Raw genomic sequence first — 23,154 nt, 5'->3', positions numbered from 1 at the left:
CCCACAGGTCCCCAAGCTTGTTTTGGGGATGAGGGGGGAGTATGGGCAAACACTAGAATTTTACCCAAGTTAGTTGAGAGATGGATACCAAGGTACTTGTGTGTGTGGACTGATTCTAAAACTGAATTATGGAGAGTGTAAGTGTGATGGATGGGGTTGTGAGCTTTGGTGAATCTTTATAGTTTGCATATGTCTGGTCGGAAGTGCATCTGCCAGGTGCGCTCCCACCGCTCGAGGGCGTCCAAGTCGTTTTGTAGTAGTCTGCAGTCGTCACTAGTCTTTATTGCTCCAAACAGTAAACTATCGTCGGCAAATAGTCTGGTGGAAGAGTTAGGCGTTGACAGTGGAAGATCGTTAATGTACAGGGGGAAAAGAAGGGGACCTAGAACGGTGCCTTGTGGGACACCTGAAGAAACAGGGACAGTGGCAAATGAAAATCCGTCAAGAAGAACAAGAACACGTTGAGTCCGGTTAGTAAGAAATGCAGTGATCCTGTGTAGATAGGTCTTGAAATACCGTAGTATTTCAATTTTAATGTCGGTCTTTTGTGCGGAACTTTGTCGAAGGCTTTGGCAAAATCTAAAACAATAGTGTTAACTTGTTTAGTGTCACGTCAGTCAAGTAGCCTCGTAATGTCGTGATATGTAGCAATGAGTTGCGATTCACATGAGCGTTTAGGTCGAAAGCCGTGTTGTGAGTCAGTAAGGATGTTGTTTGTGTCAAAGTGATTCATTATATGTTTGTGTATTATGTGTTCGAAATTTTTACGTGGAATCGATGTTAGTGAGATGGGGTGATAATTGGCTCGGTCAGTCCTGTCACCTGTCTTAAATAAAGGATTAATATTTGCCAAAAGCCAGTCAGAGGGTAATGAGGTGGGTGAAATGGACTGGGTGAATATGGCCTGAAGGATGGCGGCAAGGATGGGGGCAAAGGATTTAAGGATGAAGGCGGGAATGTTGTCGGGGCCAGTGGATTTGGTTGTGTTGAGTCCTTCCAGTAATTTCTGTATTCCGTTAGTCGTAATGTCAAGGGGGGGTATCGGGGGGAAGGGGCTGTGTGGCATGTTTGGTGTCAGGTTGTATTCTTATGTGTATACCGATTGGAACTGTGTGTTAAGAATTTGTGCTTTGTGTTGTGGGCTGGTTACTAATGTGTTAGTGTCATGTTTGCGCGTCGTAAAGAACCTGAAAAAGTTTATTTTGTTATTTCTTACGTTGTCTGCGAGATAAGTTGCTATGTGTTTGCGTTCCGCTACTTTTATGTTTTTGGCAAATGTCTTTTGGTGGTTTTTGTAGGCGGTCCAATTATCTGTTGTGTTGTATGTCTGCGCGCGTCTGTAGAGTCTTTGTTTCTTGCGATGTTGTCTGCCTAGATCCCTGGAAAACCAGGGGAGTGTGTATCTACTAGAAAGTGTTTTTTGTGGTATGTGTCTGTTCATTGAGGCGTGCATGGTGTGTTTCAGGTTGTTCCAGTTGGTGGAAGGAAGTCTTGGGTGTGGGTCTGTCGCAAAAAAGTCAGTGGTGAAAGCAGTTAGGTCTTGTTTGATCATGTCTAAGTCAGCCATTGAAAAAAGGGAAATCTGTCTGGGTCTCTGTTTATGTCTAATCGGTCGGAGGTCAGCGTCAGCGATTAGCATGTCGTGGGCACTAAGTCCTGGAACAACGTGAGTGTTTGTTATGTTAAGAACGTTGTTGGTGAGAAAAAGGTCAAGTGTGTGTGCTGTGGTCAAAGGGCCACCGTGGCCAGCGGGGCGTGTTACAGTATGTGTTCGTGTTGGCTGGAGTACTGTTTGTGAGAGTGAAAATGTATTTATGATGTCAATGAATGTGTCGTGTAGTTGATGTCTGTTTGTGTGGGGATTAATGGGGTTGGGGCGTCAGCATCGGGAGGGTCAAATGGGGAAATTGCAGTCGCAGTTAATGTCAGGAAGGCTGAAATCACCTGTGACCCAGATGTGTTTGTCTGCCTGTATGCGTGAAAGAGAGAATTGAAGATTGTGTAAATAGTCTGTATTAGTAGAAGGCGATCTGTAAAAAGCTACAAGAGATTTACAGTTGAAGGTTTGTAACTGGACCCAGGTGATTTCGCAGTCAGTGACAAGGTCAGGCCTATACTTAATACAAAGACACGGCTTGGTTGCGATGATAACACCGCCACCTTTGCCGAGGTCTGTCATACTAAAGGGGAAGGAAAACTCACTCCCATGATCTCAGCTGTTCCATTTAGTGCCCTATCCCCAAATCCAGAACCGAATCACTATGACTGTTTACAACCGAGTGATCTGGGGCGATGTTAGTAGGACTAGGGAGGTGGCCGGGTTGAGTAAGCCATTACAGTTTACTCCGCGTAGCATGGGTGGTGCGCGTCGCTGGTGTAGCAGTAGGAAAGGTACCCTCAGTATAACCTTAGTTGACCCCAAATCAGGCGAGAGGCTCCTCCCTATAGATGGTGTAGGAAAAACATAATCGTTCTGTTGCTGGTGATTGGTTACATCCAACCCGATGGGTGTGGGTCAAATTTTGAGAGCGGGCACTCATTAGAGGTTCCATATTTTACTAAAGTTTCTTTATATTTGGGGTCAGCTGAGGTGGAACAGACAGTAGGGATGTACGTTTCGGTCTGAGTAGTACTCGGCTTACTTGGTTCTTGGATCTGAGTGAGTACTACTCGTTTACTCGGTTCTTGCAATGAAATTACTTGATCGATTAAAATCCAAAAATATGCAAAATAAGCCTTCAAAGAATTCTTTTTTATTTAGTTATTATTATTAGCATTATCATTATTAGGGGAAGGTCAATCTGGATGAGGAATGCAGCGTTCCCAACTTCCCCGAGATGCCTTTCTTTAATTTTCTCTCCCTCCTATCCATGCTTATTTTTTGGATAACCGAGATTTATCCTCCCAGTGGTCCTGCGTCCCTGTCCTATTCTGAGTAATCAGTCCAACCCCTGATCTGGGCTGGTTTGGGGGAGAGGGTTGTATCCCCTCCCCCAGCAAAACTCTATCCTTGCTAATAACAAAGTAAGCAGCAGAGGTCAGGGACGTGGGGCGAGAATCGACCCCGCTCCGGTTTTACTTGGGGTTCCGACCGCGCTTGAGCAGTCTGGGTTCACGCCTGATATGTCAACAATTGATCGTATCCTAACGCTTCGCGTTCTAGTGGACAGGGGATTCTTGCAGCCTATGTCGAATTCAAGAAGGCGTTTGATTCGGTGCATTGCGAGACACTCCGGGATTTCATGCGACTCCGAGGGATTCCTGCAAGGACTATTGGTTTGCTGACTGGCCTGTATTCTGGGACAAAGAGTGCCTTGAAGTGTGTGTGGGAGGCTTGTCCAGCTTTCCTGTGAACGCAGGAATGAGGCAGGGTTGTCCTTGCCCCATAGGTTTTAAATACTTGCATGAACTGGGTACTAGGCACAGTTGTGGATCAGAATTATTGTAGAGCATCTGTTGGCAATACAATTCACTGACCTTGTTTTTGACGATGATGCAGTAATCCTTGCGGAGTCACAGGTGGTTCTGGTGACGGCTCTTGAGGCACTGCACGAGGAGACGAAGCCATGCGACTGCAGGTCTCCTGGGCCAAGACCAAGGTACAGGTGTCTGGAGGCTTGCTAACTGAAACGGTACAGTCTGTTCATAATGATGGACTAACTAAGCAAGAGTAATCAACGTGGTAAGTCACGTTATAGATCAGTGGTCCTCAACCTTTTTTGCCCCATGCACCCCTTTCACCATATGTCAGAATGTCATTCGCCCCTTTCCAAGATTGCCTGTCTCAAAAGGTGCATTCCAAATATTATGCATATATTAATACTGAAAATCCTTGATTTTTTTTCCATATTAATATATGTACATTTATATGAATTATTTCTACGTATAGTGGAGTGTTACAAATCTAAGAGCGATTTTTTTTTTTTTTTTTTTACAGCTAAGGAGGCAGTTCAAGGGCGCAAAGAAAAAAAAAAGCCCGCTACTCACTGCTCCTGCATAGAGGTCAAAGGAGTGTCCAAAAAGAGAGGTCAATTTCGGGAGGAGAGGTGTCCTGATACCCTCCTCTTGAAAGAGTTTCAAGTCGTAGGCTGGAGGAAATACAGATGAAGGAAGATTGTTCCAGAGTTTACCAGCGTGAGGGATGAAAGAGTGAAAATGCTGGTTGACTCTTGCATAAGGGGTTTGGACAGTATAGGGATGAGCATGAGTGTGCAGCGAGGCCGCGGGAGGGGGGGGAGGCATGCAGTAAGCAAGTTCAGAAGAGCAGTCAGCATGAAAATATCGATAGAAGATAGAGAGGCAACATGGCGGCGGAATTTGAGAGGTAGAAGACTATCAGTATGAGGAGGAGAGCTGATGAGACGAAGAGTCTTTGACTCCACTCTGTCAAGGAGAGCTGTGTGAGTGGACCCCCCCCACACATGAGATGCATACTCCATACGAGGGCGGACAAGGCTCCTGTAAATGGATAGCAACTGTGCGGGGGAGAAGAACGGTACAGAACGGTACAGAACGCCCAGCCTAGCGGAAGCTGATTTAGTAACAGAAGGGGCAGAAAGGGAGGTGGAGTTGCGCTATATGTTAAAGACTCACTTAAATGTTTAGTTAACAATTCAGTCAAAACTAACATGGATTCAGAATCAGTTTGGGTGGACGTTCACAAAGGGAAAGAAAAACTAACTCTAGGAGTTATGTACAGGCCACCCAACCTTAACAGGCAGGACACGAGTATATTACTACAGGAGATTGGCAGGGCGAGTATGAGTAGAAATGTCTGCGTAATGGGGGACTTTAATTATAGGAATATAAACTGGGAAGACCTAGTGGGTGACCTGGAAGCCGAGGACTTTCTTGAAGTTATACAAGATAATTTCCTTAAGCAGGTAGTTACTGAGCCTACCAGAGGAGATAACACATTAGACTTAGTCCTAAACAATAATGGGAACTTGCTACGTGAGTTGGAGGTGGGCGGAGAGTTAGGAAATAGTGACCACAGAACGGGTGGTAACCCGCGAACCAAACCCAGTGTTAGTGCCAGATTTCAGAAGAGCAAATTACGAGGGGCTTCGAAGACATTTTGAAGGGGCAAACTGGGATAATTTAGGGATTCATGGGGGCCAGAACTGCGGATTGGAGAGCCAGGAGAACCAGGTAGAAATGTCTTACAATAACTTAGTTAGAGTAATAGTAGAGGGGCAAGGACAGCATATACCACAGCGAACACTTAGAAAAGAAAACAATGATCCTAAGTGGATGACTCGTGGACTAAAACACGAGATTGGGTTAAAGAAGGGAATTTATCAGAAAATAAAGAATGGTGAAACACATCTCAGGGGCCGGTACGTCGAACTATCTAGATTAGTTAAGAAAAACACCAGGATAGCAAAAAGGAACTATGAGATCAAAGTAGCAAATGAGGCGAAAAGTAATCCTAAGGGCTTCTTTTAGATGTGTAGAACAAAAACACGGGAGAAAATTGGACTGCTGAAAACAAACACAGGGGAGGTAGTAGAAAATTACGAAAATATGAGCACATTGTTGAACGACTACTTCCTTTCAGTATTCACACAGGAGGATCGAACGACTATACCGGAAAGAGTTCAAGTGTACGAGGGCGGGGATGGCAACATTTTGAGGGATATAATCATTACCAGGCAAGTAGTTCAGGATGAGATAGATAAGCTTAAGAAGAACAAGTCGCCAGGTCCTGACGGGATATTTCCGAGGGTATTAAAGGAATTAGGTGATGTACTCAGTGACCCACTAACCGACATCTTTAAGATGTCGGTAAATACTGGCTATGTGCCGAGCCTATGGAAAGTAGCTAATGTGACGCCGATTTTTAAAAAGGGGGACAGGTCAGTTGCTTCAAACTATCGCCCAGTTAGCTTAACATCGGTTATAGGCAAGATGCTTGAGTCCATAATAGCCAGGAACATTCGGGAGCATTTAGAGAAACATAGCTTAATTCACGACTCGCAGCATGGGTTCACAAAAGGTAGGTCATGCCTCACCAATCTCTTGTCCTTCTACAATAAAGTATTTGAGGCGGTTGACAGAGATGAAAATTATGATGTAATCTATCTTGATTTTAGTAAAGCGTTTGACAAAGTTCCTCACCAACGACTGTTGCTTAAATTACAGGCTCACGGAGTAGAGGGTAAAGTTTTGAACTGGGTCAAGGCGTGGCTTAGCAATAGGAAGCAAAGAGTGCAAATCAATGGTAAAAGATCTGACTGGGGATGTGTTACGAGTGGGGTCCCACAAGGTTCGGTATTAGGTCCACTTTTGTTTATTATTTATGTCAATGACTTAGATACAGGAATTAGTAGTGATGTTAGTAAATTTGCAGATGATACCAAGATCGGTAGAGTAATTGAGTCGGATCGGGACGCTAGTATTCTTCAAGGTGAACTCAACAGATTGTATGACTGGGCGGATAAATGGCAGATGGAGTTCAATGTAGGGAAGTGCAGTATTCTGAGTGTAGGTAGGAACAACCCCTCACATAACTATTGCTTAAATGACACTCTCATAAGCAGGTCTGGGTGCGAGAGGGATTAGGGGTCTTAGTGAGCTCTGATCTCCGTCCAAGGGCACAATGCATTCAAGCTAGAAATCGAGCTAATAGGGTACTGGGATTTATTTCAAGGAGCGTAAGCAACCTCAAATTATATTTAGCATTAGTTAGACCTCATCTTGACTATGCGGTTCAGTTCTGGTCACCTTACTATAGAATGGATATCAAAATGTTAGAATCGGTGCAGAGGAGGATGACTAAGATGATTCAGGGGTTGAGAAACTTGCCATACGAGGAAAGACTCAAACAGTTAAACTTGCATTCTCTAGAAAGGCGAAGGGTGCGTGGAGACATGGTCGAGGTTTATAAATGGATGAAGGGCTTTAATAAGGGAGACATTCATAAGGTTTTGTTGGTAAGAGAACCGGGTAGGACACGAAGTAATGGGTTTAAACTGGATAAATTCAGATTCAACAGGGACATAGGCAAAAATTGGTTTACTAACAGGGTGGTGGATGAGTGGAATAGGCTTAGCAGTCATGTGGTGAGTGCCAATACAATTGTCACATTCAAAAATAGACTAGATAAATTCATGGACAGCGATATTAGGTGGGGTTAGATACACGGGAGCTTAGGGTCAAAGGAGCTGCCTCGTACAGGCCTACCGGCCTCTTGTAGACTCCTGCGTTCTTATGTTCTTATATGAAGTATGAAGTATGAATATGATTGAAAATTTTGATGGATTTTAAAACTTGAATAAAAGTAAAGTATTTTTTTTTTATATTCATAATTCATTACTTAACAGAGCAAACCGAAGCATATTGCAATAAACAAAAAGTATAAAATAAAAAGAATGCCAGGGTATTGTATTTCAATAAACAAAAATAGAACGCCAGGGTCTTGTAATTCAATAAACAAAATAAAATGTCAGGTTATTGTAATTTAATAAACAAAAATAGAATGCCAGGTATTGTAATTCAATAAACAAAAAGTTCAATAGAATACCAGGATAGTGTAAATATATAATCCATTTTATTCAGATAAAGATTACAGTTAATGAGAAACCTGATTGTTTTTTCTTCGCCAATTCTGGGATATGTGGAAGAGTGCTTGAAAGGGCACAACGCAGGTCATTTTCAACCTATAATCTACTACGTTGCTTCGTTTTTATTTGCAACAGAGTTGAAAAGCATGACTCGCAAAGATATGTCGACACAAATGGAAACAATACATGGATAGATCTTTCTGCCACTTTTAGGTGGGAATCGCACGTCAAGGGCCAAAATTCTGTGACTGATTTCTCATTGAATATATCCCGAATCAGTTTTCAGCTCCAGAAATTCATCTTGACAATCATCTGGAACTTTTTCAACTGACAATATGAACGGATTTTGCACTAAATCCAACTCATCATCACTGAGTTCAAGAAAATATCAGCTGAATTAATTTTCCAGTGCTGTCAAATGCTGTAAAATTTATATTTTGCAAATTGTGGATCATTAACGATCACTAACAAAAACGGATGACATTTTCTCAAATATTGCAACGTTTTTGATATTGACCTTTCTCTTCCAATTTTCCAGCTTGCTCATGAAAGCTTTCAAGGCATCCACAAATTTCATGATGGTTGTATTCCTTCCTCGCATCTGAAGAGTCAGTTTATTCAGCTGCTCAAAAATATCAACCAAATTGGCAAGGCGCATGATCCATTCCCAGTCAAAAAATCCCATCTTACCCTGAACTTCAGTAAATAATTTGAGCTCATTTCTAAGCACAAATATGCGCTCAGTTGCATTTCCTCTTTACAGGCATCGAACATTTGTGTGGAAAAGAAGCAAATGATGGCCTGCATCCATGTCAAAATATAACTGCTTGAAATGTCGTGAGTTGTGAGCTCCTCTTTTGAGAAAATTTACAATTTGAATTGTTTGATCTAAAACCTTCCCTAGTGGAGCTGGAAGTGTTTTTGAGGCCAGTGCCTGACGATGGATCATAGAGTGAATTCCTTTCACTTTTGGAGCTCGCTTTCTCACACAAACTTGAAATCCTGATTTTGTTCCCAACATAGCTGGTGCTCCATTTGTCCAGCACTTACGGATAGTATCCCACAAAAGATTTTTTGATTTAAAGAAAGATGAAACCTTTTCCAAATTATCCGAGGCCTTTGTAGTTGTTTCAAGAGAAGAAAAGAGAAACTCCTCTTTAATTAACCCGGGAAAGCCCAATGTCACCTACAGGTGACACTTTTTTAAATGGACATATCTCTAACGCCTTACAAAATTTTGCATTGATAATCCGTTTATAATGTTTAACACTTCCTTTTTTGTATTTTAGCTCTGGGGAATTATATTTTGTTTACGTTAGCTCTGGCAGTTGATGAAAGAACATGTGGTGCTCCCGTTTTTCATCCCTCTTCACCTATGCCAAAACAATGTATTCATGCAATATAAACACAATTTTAAATAACCTTTCCTCTGTGTTTCTCAACAGTTAAATGCCTAATGAAAACACTAGTGGGTGTAACAGCACAATGATTATTTGTTAATATGAGGTAATCTCAATGAAACTCACGACTGTCACCTCGAGGTGACATTGGGCATACACTCAACAATTCAGTCTTTCTCCATTGAGTGCGGATCATTGTTTTCTGGTTTCAGTTTGACTCGTCATGAGATTGCAACAATACTTGAGGTTGTAATGAAGAATTCGATACACATATTAAGTATTTTGAATGTCTGTTGTTCAGTTATAATAAAATTTCTTGTGGCTGAGTGGTTAGCGTGCGGGCCCCGCATTCACCCCGTTCTGAACGACTCTGGTTCGAATCCGCCGCTACTACCTGGAATTTTTCAGTCACCATCGAGTGCCCTAAGACTACCCACATGTTGTCCTGAAGACTACCCATCAAACCGGACTCTAGAAGAACTGTCCAAGTTATTCAAGAATGAGCTCCGGGGGGCAGCATGAGCCAAGAAAAGATGGCGCCGCTGTAAACACTTGCCTGCACCAAGATGAGCTGGGGCCGACCACCAGGCCCCCTAAGATAGCTTACCGGTGCTACAGGCTCCGACGTAAAAATAAATAAATAAATAAAATATAAATAAAAAAATATATATATTCTTTGAATAAGAATTCATGTACTAAAGTAACTAAACATAACTCACAAAGAAATAAAGGTGTTCATTTCTGTTCTGTTGTTGAGAGTACTTGACATCTAAGTACAGTCGACGTTAGAGAGTAATGTCACGGTTTTCAGAATGTTTAGCCTGGTGGCGGCATCTGGCAACTATACCACGGTGACGCATTCACTGGTGATGTTAGTGACGCGTATCAGTGTGTACAGTGTGTGTGACCGTGAAATTATAATATTGTATAGTATTATATTATATTATAAAATAGTGTAGTTAGAAATATACCAGATTACATGAATTCAATTTAGAAATGCGATAATGAATGTCTTCTACATATGATGATGATGATGACGATATAAAACATCACGAAGAGTCTGTAACACTTTTTCCTATTAAAGTTTGAAAATAGCGTGTGCAATCCTGTCCTTCACAGAGGCAGGCAGTGACTAATGCTCCTACCATCAAACAGCAAATAGGCGCGAGGGTCTGTTTAACTCGCAGCCTTAATTCCCGTCACTATAAAGCCTCAAAGACAATTCAGATCATCAAAAATCTAAAATCATTTCTCCGTGAAGATTACGTAATATCTAAGTATAAATACGTGTGTGTGTGTGTGTGTGTGTGTTTTGAGTGCGAGCGCGGAAAAGCCCGCGGTCGACGACGCCATCATGTGAACGTTTATAGCCTATTATTACGTATATTTTTTTTTAATAAAGAACAAGATCTCGGCTGTCAGGGATTTATTTTTTAAGTTGTAAGGCATAACAACTCCCTTAATAAGTGCAGTATATTTTTAAATGTATCATAGTTTGATAAACAACTTTGAATTGCTCTTGACTAAATTTGACCGAAACTAAAAGCTCGTGTCAAAATATAGCGATAGAGCCTAAAGAAAAAATATTTATTAAGCGTTAGCGACAGGCACTTTTGATAAATATCTATCTTAAAATTATGGAGAGTGCACCTGTGACCACCGATCACCATAACAGTACGATTTCGATAGGATATAATAATTTTCATGTCGCGTGGAGGGTTGCCAGATGTAGCTTTCTGAACGAAACTTACTGGACATTGTGTCACTACTCTCTATAGCCGACTGTACATTGGCATTTTTAGCGAATCAAAACCTAATGTAAAGAATGAACATATTTCAAGCAGTATTAAAAGGAACATATTCCCTGAAATTCATCACTATCTCCACACTTTTCACAATCTAGATCTGCCGAGTCGGCAAATTGGGGATGTCAAAGAGATGTCCAGGTAGTGGGGGTGTAGAAAGGAGAGTACACTAGATGGTAAGAAAGACCATGATGGTGTACACACAAAGGTATCCTGCAAGCAAACCAGATGTGCCGAGTTTCATGAGCGAACCAGAGTCTGGTGTCAGAAATGTAAAGCTGTTTTCCGTGTTCACGGTTGGTATGCTCTCATTGAAATTAAGAGTCTGTGGTACTTAGTAAAAGGAAGCTCTTCATTGCAATTTGTCAACTCTTCATGAAATAATGATATTTTATCATAAAATTCTTTTGTATGTGAGTTATGTATTTGTTTCTGTTCCAACAGAATTATGCTAAAAAGCAGATATTTCCCGTGGATATAATTTTATACTTAATACTGAAAGGATAAATGTTAACATGAATAAAGAAAAAAATATCTGGAATATAAAGAAATGAGGTTTTGACAACGACTTCGTTGTGCCATTGCCCAATGTCACCTTAATAGAAGACCCACCCTACAGGAACTTAACGACTCAAGACTGGAGGCTGCAGAACGCTTAGCCTCAGACCTCACTATTATTTCCGATTGGGGCAAGAAGAACCTGGTGTCCTTCAACGCCACCACCTATCCACTCGACACAATCTTCCAAACAACTATCCCCTATTCTTTGGCAACACCCAGCTATCACCTTCCTCAACACTAAACATCCTCGGTCTATCCTTAACTCAAAATCTCAACTGGAAACTTCATATCTCATCTCTTACTAAATCAGCTTCCTCGAGGCTGGGCGTTCTGTACCGTCTCCGCCAATTCTTCTCCCCTGAACAGTTGCTGTCCATATACAGGGGCCTTGTCCGCCCTCGTATGGAGTATGCATCTCATGTGTGGGTGGGCTCCACTCACAGCTCTTCTGGACAGAGTGGAGGCTAAGGCTCTTCGTCTCATCAGCTCTCCCCCTCATACTGATAGTCTTCTACCTCTTAAATTCCGCCGCAATGTTGCCTCTCTTTCTATCTTCTATCGATATTTCCACGCTGACTGCTCTTCTGAACTTGCTAACTGCATGCCGCCTCCCCTCCCGCGGCCCCGCTGCACTCGACTTTCTACTCATGCTCATCCCTATACTGTCCAAACCCCTTATGCAAGAGTTAACCAGCATCTTCACTCTTTCATCCCTCACGCTGGTAAACTCTGGAACAATCTTCCTTCATCTGTATTTCCTCCTGCCTACGACTTGAACTCTTTCAGGAGGAGGGTATCAGGACATCTCTCCTCCCGTATTTGATCTTGCTTTCGGCCACCTCTTTTGTTTCTTTTTAGGAGCAGCGAGTAGCGGGCTTTTTTTTATTATTGTTTTCTTTTTTTGTGTGCCCTTGAGCTGCCTCCTTTGTTGTTAAAAAAATTAAAAAAAGCTATAGGGCGGTAATTTGAGGGATTGGAATGGTAACCCTCCTTAGGCACAGGCTGTATGTAGGCGTACTTCCAGCAGGAAGGAAATAGGTAATTGATAGGCAGAGACGAAAGAGTTTGATCAGGCAGGGTGTCAGCACGGAGCCACATTTTTTAAGGACAATTTGGAGGCACTCCACCAGGGCCATAAGCCTTCTGAGGGTTAAGTCCAGAGAGGGCATAGAAATCTATAGACCTTGACCTTTCTCGAGGAGGAATTTAGTACTGTACCTCTTTGAAAACAAGAAGAAAAAAAATATTGTTTGAATTTCACATGGTATGTTAGACGTTATTTTAAAGTTATATGTCTTTAGACGAATTTGAACACCTTTCATCTCTGGCAACCTTTTGACCCCCCCCCCCCCCCCCCCTCTAGACTCCTGGTGGTAAGACTGGCACCCATCCACCTCCACCCAGCCAGCCCTGTACGATATGGTGTCTGCCTCCGTGTGTCCCACAATATAATGACTTACCCTTGATGACATTAAGGCTTATAGTACTGCCCTTCTTACTGCTTTTTCATATATTCATTAGGTGTTAGATACTGTACTTTGTTGATGAAAACATGATGCTCTCTAATATAGTGCTTATTTTCAAGAAAAGAAAGAACCGTACTTAGTTTATTTCTTAAATGTTAATGGTAAAGAAACACTTCACTTATACATCACATGTGCAATTTGTACAGAAGTTCTTCAAGTTTGTCAATGTCTGTAATCCTTGAAGGCATATGGTAAGCTCCTAGCTTCTCAACCTTATGGCCATGTGCATAAGCAAGCAAGGAGCAGTCAGGCTTGAAGACTACATATATAACAACCTGTGGCTGTGGTGAATGCATAAAATGGCATATATGTATAATACCTTCATCATTAATTATTGTCCAGTATTTATCTATGTCAGTTAACTGTTCCTTCAGTTCAGCTAAATTACATAATTCTCTACTCTTCCAATGGTTTTCTTCATCTGTTTTACTTCTCTCTATTGCCACTTGTATAACAGATTGATCCCTCCTCGTTATCTAACATGTGCAGGTCCCGATAAATAGAAAGGGCAGTTAGGTAATTGGGAAGGAACAGCACCATCCTAAAGGCGAATCTTCATCAAGCTCGCGCAAAGTTTCCTTCCAGTCTTCTCGTCGAAGTGCGTTGCCTCTCGCATGATGTCCTCGGGCCTAGAATGCAGCTCACACACCTGCAAAACATAATGTATATATAAAATATATAGAATAATTGAATTTATAAAAGTAGTAGATAGATAGATAGATAGTTAAAAATAAAGATTGATATAGATATACAGATATATATAAAACCACATCTCTCTCTCTATATATATATATATATATATATATATATATATATATATATATATATATATATATATATATATATATATATATATATATATATATATATATATATATATATATATATATATATATATATATATATATATATATATATATATATATATATATATATATATATATATATATATATATATATATATATATATATATATATATATATATATATATATATATATATATATATATATATATATATATATATATATATATATATATATATATATATATATATATATATATATATATATATATATATATAATATGCTGTCACCCTGCCTGGTCAAACTCTTTCGCCTCTGCCTGTCAACATCTACCTTTCCTTCTTGTTGGAAGTATGCCTTCATACAGCCTGTGCCTAAGAAGGGTGACCGCTCCAATCCCTCAAACTACCGTCCTATAGCTTTACTTTCTTGTCTATCTAAAGCTTTTGAATCAATCCTTAACCGGAAGATTCAAAAGCACCTTTCCACTTCTGACCTTCTATCTGATCGCCAGTATGGGTTCCGCAAGGGGCGTTCTACTGGTGATCTCCTAGCCTTCTTAACTGACTCTTGGTCATCCTCTCTTAGCCGTTTCGGTGAAACCTTTGCTATCAAAAGCTTTTGATAGGGTCTGGCACAAATCTTTGCTTTCCAAACTACCCTCCTACGGTTTCTATCCTTCTCTCTGTACCTTTATCTCCAGTTTCCTTTCTGACCGTTCTATTTCTGCCGTGGTAGACGGTCACTGTTCTTCCCCTAAATCTATTAACAGTGGTGTCCCACAGGGTTCTGTCCTATCTCCCACTTTTTCTGTTGTTCATTGATGATCTTCTTTCCAAAACGAACTGTCCTATCCATTCTTACGCCGATGATTCCACTCTGCATTACTCAACTTCTTTTAATAGAAGACCCACCCTACAGGAACTTAACGACTCAAGGTTGGAGGCTGCAGAACGCTTAGCCTCAGACCTCACTATTATTTCCGATTGGGTCAAGAGGAACCTGGTGTCCTTCAACGCCTCAAAAACACAGTTTCTCCACCTATCCACTCGACACAATCTTCCAAACAACTATCCCCTATTCTTTGACAACACCCAGCTATCACCTTCCTCAACACTAAACATCCTCGGTCTATCCTTAACTCAAAATCTCAACTGGAAATTTCATATCTCATCTCTTACTAAATCAGCTTTCTCGAGGCTGGGCGTTCTGTACCGTCTCCGCCAGTTCTTCTCCCCTGCACAGTTGCTGTCCATATGCAGGGGCCTTGTCCGCCCTCGTGTGGAGTATGCATCTCATGTGTGGGGGGGCTCCACTCACACAGCTTCTTCTGGACAGAGTGGAGGCTAAGGCTCTGCGTCTCATCAGCTCTCCTCCTCATACTGATAGTCTTCTACCTCTTAAATTCCGCCGCAATGTTGCCTCTCTTTCTATCTTCTATCGATATTTCCACGCTGACTGCTCTTCTGAACTTGCTAACTGCATGCCTCTCCCCTCCCGGCCCCTGCTGCACTCGACTTTCTACTCATGCTCATCCCTATACTGTCCAAACCCCTTATGCAAAAGTTAACCAGCATCTTCACTCTTTCATCCCTCATGCTGGTAAACTCTGGAACAATCTTCCTTCATCTGTATTTCCTCCGGCCTACGACTTGAACTCTTTCAAGAGGAGGGTATCAGGACATCTCTCCTCCCGTATTTGATCTTGTTTTCGGCCACCTCTTTTGTTTCTTTTTTAGGAGCAGCGAGTAGCGGGCTTTTTTTTTATTATTGTTTTCTTTTTGTGTGCCTTGAGCTGCCTCCTTTGTTGTAAAAAAAAATCTCTCTCTCTCTCTCTCTCTCTACTCTCTCTCTCTCTCTCTCTCTCTGTATGTATGTATGTATGTATATATATATATATATACATATATATATATATATATATATATATATATATATATATATATATATATATATATATATATATATACATATGTATACAAGATATATAGATAGATGAATAGATAAACATACATTCATATGTAGATACAGACATACCTGTGTAAAAACATACATACATATGAAGTCATGTGTGATGTGTTTTCCTGAATAGGTCTCTCTCTGTCTCTCTCTCTCTCTCTCTCTCTCTCTCTCTCTCTTGTTTCTAAAATATAAGAATGAAGTTAAAAGAAAATGAGGATTTACCCTTCTGTGCTTGCTTGGTGTGTAGCCGTCCCTCCTGATGGCGCGGAGCCATTTTTGGGAGAGTTCCTCATTTTTCGGGAAGGAAAACACGTGCACTTTTGGGCCGTTCCTGTAGTTTCCTTTGCAATTCGGAACTGCACACGTGTTAGGCATAACCAAATAACATTGATAGCAAAAATAAACCACTAAGAGACACTGTTTTGCGGGAAGGGATGGCTGGAGAGTAGCGCGTAGTGACCCCGACCTGACCTGGGAAGAAACTGAGGAGCGCGGGCTAACCTTACCCTCACCTTGATGAGTGGCTCAGGTCAGCCCCCCCATCGCCTAGGCCTCCCCTCTCGTAGGCCTTGACTCGGTTCTTCTCATCACTAACTCAGTAGGAAAAGGACCCTCGTTGTGCGCATGCGCTGCTGTCTCAAAATCACACGCACGAACACACACATGCTCGCTCGCTCTCGTAGCGGCGGGTGGGTCTCCTCAGAACATAACCAAGGTAAGGGTTTTCTATCCTCATTAGTATTGTTATAACATCACCGTATTAGTTTATTAAAACATCACCACTCTGCCCACGACTGTGTGGTGTATGAGAGGGAAACGTACGTTGTTCGCTACTCTACAAATGCGCCTTAACTATTTTTTTTCAGGCGTAGGCGATCAATATTTAGTTTATTTTGCGAGATAGCCTACTGTTACATTTATTGTTGTGTTTTATACCGTCCAGCATCCAGTGTTAATATGACCAGTGCTGTATAATATATAAACATTAATAAATGAGTATAACAGTAGGTTATGTCGCTACATAAGGAACTATTAATAGCCTAGTCCTGAAGAAGAAATCTCGGTCGGTGCTGGAGGTTGGGTCCTCCAGCAAAACCGGAGCTTGATCGAGGCTCGTGCCACGACTCCGACCTCTACTTGCTTTTATTTTTTGCTTTGCTTTTTTTTTTTTTTTTTTTTGGTGGGAATGTGGGTGCAAACTACTCCCCCGAACCAGGCCAGATCAGGGGCTGGACTGACTGCTCACCGTGGGGCAGGGACGGAGGACCATGTGGGAGGATGAATACCCCGGTTGCCCACTCCATCGAAGTTGAAAAATATACAGGTGGTGGGTGGGTGGTTAGCGTGCGGGTGCGGGCCGCATCCAGGACATGGGTTCGCGTCCTGCCCGCCGCCACAAGCTGGAATTTTTCAGTCACCGCCGAGTGGCCTAAGACGACCCACATGCTGTCCTGAAGACCACCAACCCGGACTCTAGATTTTCTCTCTAAAAGAGAACAAAGATGAGTTCCGGGGGCAGCATGAGCCAAGCAAGATGGTGCCACTATAAACATTTGTCTGCGCCATAACAGGCTGGGGCCGACCATCAGGCCCCACCAAGAAAGCCTACCGGCGCAATAGGCAAACGTAAAAAAAAAAAAAAAAAAAAAATTTAGACATCAAAGACAGTGAGGGTAGATTGTGGCGGCAATAATAGCATAGACATTATTTAGTAGTGTCTTATTGTTTCCACAAGCATCAGCTGTAAGGGATATCTTTAAGAGACTTAATTAAATAAATAAGAAACAAATAGACCGAATAGAAAAAAAACCTGCTAATAGCTAGAAAGCAATAATTATATAAAGTCACTCATGAACTAAATTTCTTTATTAATATTTCTTTTAGTTTTGTAACAAACAAACTAAAAACAATAGTTTTAAGATGTAAGTAAATGTTTATTTATGAGACAATGAAGAGCAAAACTGGTGCTGGGAAACAGTAATAAAATGGTCGTATGATTTCATAGTGACGTGTTTTGGTTTTGACGCGAACATAACTTATCACCAGTATGTGGTCCTTATTTGTTGCCTAGCGCAAGGGCATCATTATGCAATCCGTGTAAATACAAACATAGGCTAGAAGGAAAAAAAAAAAAAACTAAAACAAAATTAAATAAGAATATCTGCTTAACAATACCGGAAACTAAAAAGTAACATTTATGAAACTTTTGTTTTTTTTTTTGTTTCTGAATTTCGTCAAAGAGCAGCAAGCAATGATGTCAACACACTAAGTACCGTCAAGAGATCCGTTTCCTGTAATGCATTAGAGTGAAGTACGTAATATTTAAAAAATATATATACTCAGTTTTTTCACGTTCACCTTAGACACCGTAAAACTGCTTGACCTTTTTGGATATTTATTTCGCGGCGGTTGACGAAATCGCGATGGGCAGATGCAGGCAACTGAACACACACACACACACACACACACACACACACATGTCCGATTATGTATTTTGCGTGGAATGTACGAGTATATAGGCGATGTGAAATTGTGAAAGTGTGTGTGTTACAGTCACGTTGTGTGTGGGGCAGAAGATGAGTATTGTGTATAGAAGTGGTTTGCATCCGAGCCGTGGAGCGTGGTGTGCTCGTGGTAGTTCAGGTTATTAGGCTGCGTCATAGCCGAAGGTTGGGCCGGCGGGGAGGCTGTCATGATGCTGAGGGAATGATGGAGAGGGGTCGAAGGCGTCGCTGTTACTGGCGTGGTGACTCTCGAAGCCAAAGGAGTGTCCGGGGTTGTAGTTGGAATGGACCTTTTCCGTGATGGTGGGTGTTGCCTATACAGGGATATAGAAGGGTTTAAGGAGGGTCATCATCATCATCGTTATCATCATTATCATAGGATTATCAGCCGTTATTAGTCCATTCCGGTTCATAGGTTTTTCCCAACGCTTTCCACTTCCCTTCGTTTGATGCTGTATAGACTGGATTAATTTCTGTTCCGGCAAAAGCTCTATTTTCAACTCTCCACCTGGTTTTCTTTCTCTTTTAATTTCTACAGTATCTGGATTGCCACTCTGATACTGTTTTGCTACTGCTACCGCTTTGATATTTGTTTACTTTATCATTCTTGGCCAAAGGTTCTAATTTCATCTCTCTACTTGGTTTTCTTTCTGTCCTGGCTTCTACACTTCCTAGGTTGCCACTCTTATTTTGGTCGTTCTTCTGTTATCAGTTATACGGATGATACAACCTTCCCAAGTCAATTTCATAATCTTAAGCATTGATGGTATGTGTATCTTTAACCTTTGTCTGTTCTCTAATCCATGATGAGACTGCAAGAGCTCATTAAAACCAGTTATTTACATCCAGTTTTCCCATTCATAAATCTATCCAGTTTCTATTTGAAACTACCTACTTATTGAAATTATCTGCTTACTGAAACTACTATCCCCAGTCATAAATCGATCCATCTCCATATGAAACCATCTCCTTATCTAAACTATCCCTATTCATATATCGAGCCATCTCCTTTTTGAAACTATCCTTATTCATAAATCGACCCATTTCTACATGAAACAATCTCCTTTCTGAAACTATCCCCATTCATATATCAGTCCATCTCTATAAGACGATCTCCTTTTTGAAACACTGTCCATTCATAAATCTTTTCAATCTCTAAATGAAACTGTCGTCTTATTGAAACCATTCCAATATCTCTATATGAAACAATCTCCTTCTTGAAACTATCCTCATTCATAAATCTTTCCAATCTATATGAAACTGTCTCCATATTGAAACTATTCCAATCTCTATATGAAACCATCTCCACACTGAAATGATCTCGAACATAAATTTGCCCAACGATAGTCTGTCCCAGCGACCGTCAAAAACAGCGTTCACACTATGACACCAGCTTCGTGTTTCTATCTCCAACTTCTTTATCGTGACAGCATGACGTGGAACTTGTTATATCAACCTAAATGATTGACGTGATGAAGCTGTTGCCATATTATGAACATTGTCTTAGTCACCGGAACGGACCAAAGTACCCAGTTCTTGTACCTCGTAGGGTTCGAAGTCGTTCTGGGTGCCGAAAGCCTCCTCAGGGACACTTTCTGTGTCCTCTTCGATGCCGTGAACGTTCTCGCTGCCCTCGTCGGTGCCTTCAGACTCTGCAAACCCGTGCTCGATAGCCAGTGTTTCCTCCTGTGGCGCGTCAGTCTCGTGGGTGTCGCTCAGAGGGTGGGAAGGCCTGAGTTGAGGAGCGGCACCGACCACCGCCAGAAGCCCAACTGCGAGGAGAACCTGAAGAGAGGAATGTTGTGTATATGTGGGTGGTGTAGGAGTTGGAAGAGGCGTGTGTGTTTGTGTGGGGGTGGGTGTGTGTGTGTGTGTGTGTGTGTGGATGGGGGGGAGCGAGTGTGTGTGTGTGTGTGTACAGGGGGTTAGTGAGTGTGTGTGTGAGGTGTGGGAAGGAGAAGTAAAAGGAAAATATGTAAAAAAAAGGAAGAAGAAGAAGAAGAAAAGAAGAAAATGCTTTGGAACACATTAATACTTGGATCTTGAAAACAACAACAGCAAAATATATAACACGTGAATACTCTGGCCGTGAAAAAACCGAAGGGACACAGGAAATTTTTGGTATTGAAAGTGGTAAATAAATACAACAATAGTTTGATCTTGAGAAATAATAACTTCAGAAACACTAACTCGAGCGAGGGAAGCCATTTGGAGGGTGTTGCCAGGTGGTCTGCCAGGGGCCACCTCCTGTTCGTGCCTTTATATCGAGCGACACCCGTGACGTCATACGAAGAGCTGCGATTCCGCGTTTTGTTTGGTAAGCTCCGTCAGCGTTGCCTAATCCGAGCCTCTGAAGCCACAACACAACAACAAGCACTGTCCTCAAATGTACATACTCGTATAGGAATTTTGATGCAACGGTTGACATCTTGTTGCGAATACATAAAAGAGTTTCGAAATTGTGGAGGATGCGGAGGTGCGTACATAGAGGTGATGGGATTGAATCAGTACGTGGTTATTTTCTTTCATTTATTACGCTACAGGAGTCAGGCCAAAGGGAAAACAAATAAAAAGACGCCCGCATGATTGCACTATGTTATTCTACTCTTTTATATGTAGAAGAAAGGAAGGTGCCTAAAGGAGGGTCAGTTCTGATACTCCCCACTTGAAAGCGTTCGAGTCGTAGAAAACAGAAAATTGAGAATTAGGAACGAAGGAACGAAGGAAGGAAGGGCATTTATCAGGAGTTTATCAGTGAAAGGGATGGGCAAATGTGGTAATTCTTATAGTTGGAATTGCATTGAGTGATTTATTTTATTGTTGCAAAGAATACAAGCCAGGAGAAGGTATGTGCTTGCTATCTTTACCCTGAAGCAATATAGAAAAGTACTGGAACTACAAAGGTGTCAAAATTATATAATGAAAATGGTAATATTAAAAAGTAATACAGTAAAGAGTAGTAGAGAAGTAAAAAATAAAGCAGTCTTCAAACTTTTCTTCTTGAGACCCAATTCTATTAACATTACCGTTACTGGTGCTTTGTTTTCTCTGGGAAGAACAGGCGACACAAACAGTGGTCCGCCGCGACCCAGCAGTGAATAAGGTAGGTCTTGCCAGCCCCTCATTTAGCAAGGCGCAGCGTCTTAAGTATATATATATATATATAGATATATATATATATATATATATATATATATATATATATATATATATATATATATATATATATATTTTTTTTTTTTTTTTTTACGTTGTTGCCTTTTGCGCCGGTAGGCATCTTTCTTCCCGGGGCCTGATGGTCGGCCCAAGGCTTTTCCAGGTGGGGCCTGATGGTCGGCCCAGTTCTGGCGCAGGCGAGTGTTTATAGTGGCGCCATCTTGCATTGGCTCATGCTGCCCCCGGAACTCGTTCTTGATTCGCTTGGACGGCTTCTAGAGTCCGGGTTGATGGGTGGTCTTCAGGACAGCATGTGGGTAGTTTTAAGCCACTCGGCGGTGACTGAAAAATCGAGTGGTAGCGTAGTTCGAACCCGCGTCGTCCATCACGCGGCGAATGTGGGTCCAGTACGCTATCACTTCGGCCACCCTATATAGATATATATATATATATATATATAGATATATATATATATATATATATATATATATATATATATATATATATATATATATATATACATACAGTAAACCCTCAGCTATTCGGGTGCACCGTATCCGACCTCGCCCGTATCCGGGAATTTTCAAAAATATTTTATTTTTTCCAAAAAATAATAAAAAATTGTCGCGCGATGCCTTTAACCCTTTAAGTGCTATGGCCGGGCATGGATAGAACCCCGTACTGCTGGAGCCGGGGAGAAGTGAAGACAAAATTCACGCGTTAGCATCTCAGAAGTAGCGGTGTGATTTAGGAGGGAGGGAGGAAGTAATGAATGAAGAGGGGGAAAACGCAGGTGTTTTCCCATTGGGGGAGGATTAGCAGAGATAATTATCTTCCTCTTTTGCTATTCCTTCCTTTCTTACTCTCTTCCTGTCTTCCTCTCTTTCTTTCTTCTTTCCTTTCTTACTTGCTTTCTCTTTCTCCTTTCTCTCTTTCAGTCTTCCTCTCTCTTTCTCCTTCATTCTTGTTTTTTTCTTTCACCTTCTCTTTTCTTCCTCTTTCTTTTTTCTTTCTCTATCTTTCTTTCCCTTTACTTTCTTTGTTTCTCTTTCTTTCTCTTTTTCCTTTTTCTTTCTTTCATTCTTCTTCTTTCACCCTTTCATTCTTCTTTTATTTTTCAACCTTTTCTCTCTCACTTTTACTCTTTCTTCCTTTCTTTCTTTCTTTCCCTTTTTTCTTCTCTCTTTCTCCTTTATTTATTTATTTCTCTTTCATTTTTTCTTTCTTTATCTTTTTTCTCTCTTTATTTTGCTTCCTTTCTTTCTTTCTCCCATTCTTCTCTCATTCTTTTTCTCTTTCTCCTTCCTTCTCTCTTTGTTTGTTTTTTCTCTCTTTATTTCTTTATTTCATTCTTGATTTCTCTTTTTCTCTCTCCCCTTTCTTTCTCTTTCATTCTTCTTCTCTTTTTCTTTATTTCCTTATTTCTTTCTTGCTTTGTCTTTTTCACTTTCTTTATTTTTTCTTTCTTCCTTTCATTCTTCTTCATATACGCAGGATATTTTGAGGAGGGAGGGAGGAGAGGAGGATGGGGATAGATGGGGAAGGAGGAGGAGGAGGAAGAGGAGGAGGGAAGATCATTATGGAAAGGATCTCTCTCTCTCTCTCTCTCTCTCTCTCTCTCTCTCTCTCTCTCTCTCTCTCTCTCTCTCTCTCTCTCTCTCTCTCTCTCTCTCTCTCTCTCTCTCTCTCTCTCTCTCTCTCTCTCTCTCTCTCTCTCTCTCTCTCTGTGGTGGTCGTGGTGTGTGTGCCCCCCCTTAACCCCCCGTGTCCCCTTAGGTCCCTCCCCCGGGTTGTGGATGGGTAGGTAGGTATAGTGGGTGCTAATCTGATAATTGGCGGTCGAGCGTGACCGCGCTCCATCGTGACCAAC

At 41.4% G+C, this 23,154-nt stretch overlaps 1 protein-coding gene and 1 long non-coding RNA gene across 5 annotated transcripts in view; one reads left to right on the top strand and one right to left on the bottom strand.

The window, feature by feature from the left end:
• LOC127000656 (uncharacterized) overlaps positions 1-20,475 on the bottom strand; it is a 47,614-nt gene extending 27,139 nt beyond the window's left edge. Inside the window, exons 1-3 of one of the 4 annotated variants that reach the window (XR_007754371.1) lie at positions 20,319-20,475; positions 19,671-19,913; positions 17,762-18,442 (exon numbers count right to left, since the gene is read on the bottom strand). Coding sequence is in view for 2 of the 4 variants with exons in the window: in XM_050864626.1 (XP_050720583.1) it covers positions 18,272-18,442; positions 19,671-19,913; positions 20,319-20,336 (432 nt within the window). In the remaining 2 variants the exon portion in view is untranslated. Of the gene's footprint in view, positions 1-17,475; positions 18,443-19,670; positions 19,914-20,318 lie in introns of those variants that run through there. The other 3 variants (XR_007754370.1, XM_050864626.1, XM_050864629.1) reach the window with 3 other exon arrangements.
• The window catches only part of LOC127000657 (uncharacterized), a 64,061-nt gene that overhangs the window by 6,284 nt on the left and 34,623 nt on the right, over positions 1-23,154 (top strand). The gene's annotated exons all lie outside the window — the stretch shown is intronic.

The sequence above is a fragment of the Eriocheir sinensis genome, chromosome 19 (assembly GCF_024679095.1).
Source record: "Eriocheir sinensis breed Jianghai 21 chromosome 19, ASM2467909v1, whole genome shotgun sequence".
In the NCBI taxonomy this organism is placed as follows: Eukaryota; Metazoa; Arthropoda; class Malacostraca; order Decapoda; family Varunidae; genus Eriocheir; species Eriocheir sinensis.
This window is presented reverse-complemented; position numbering and strand designations above follow the sequence as displayed.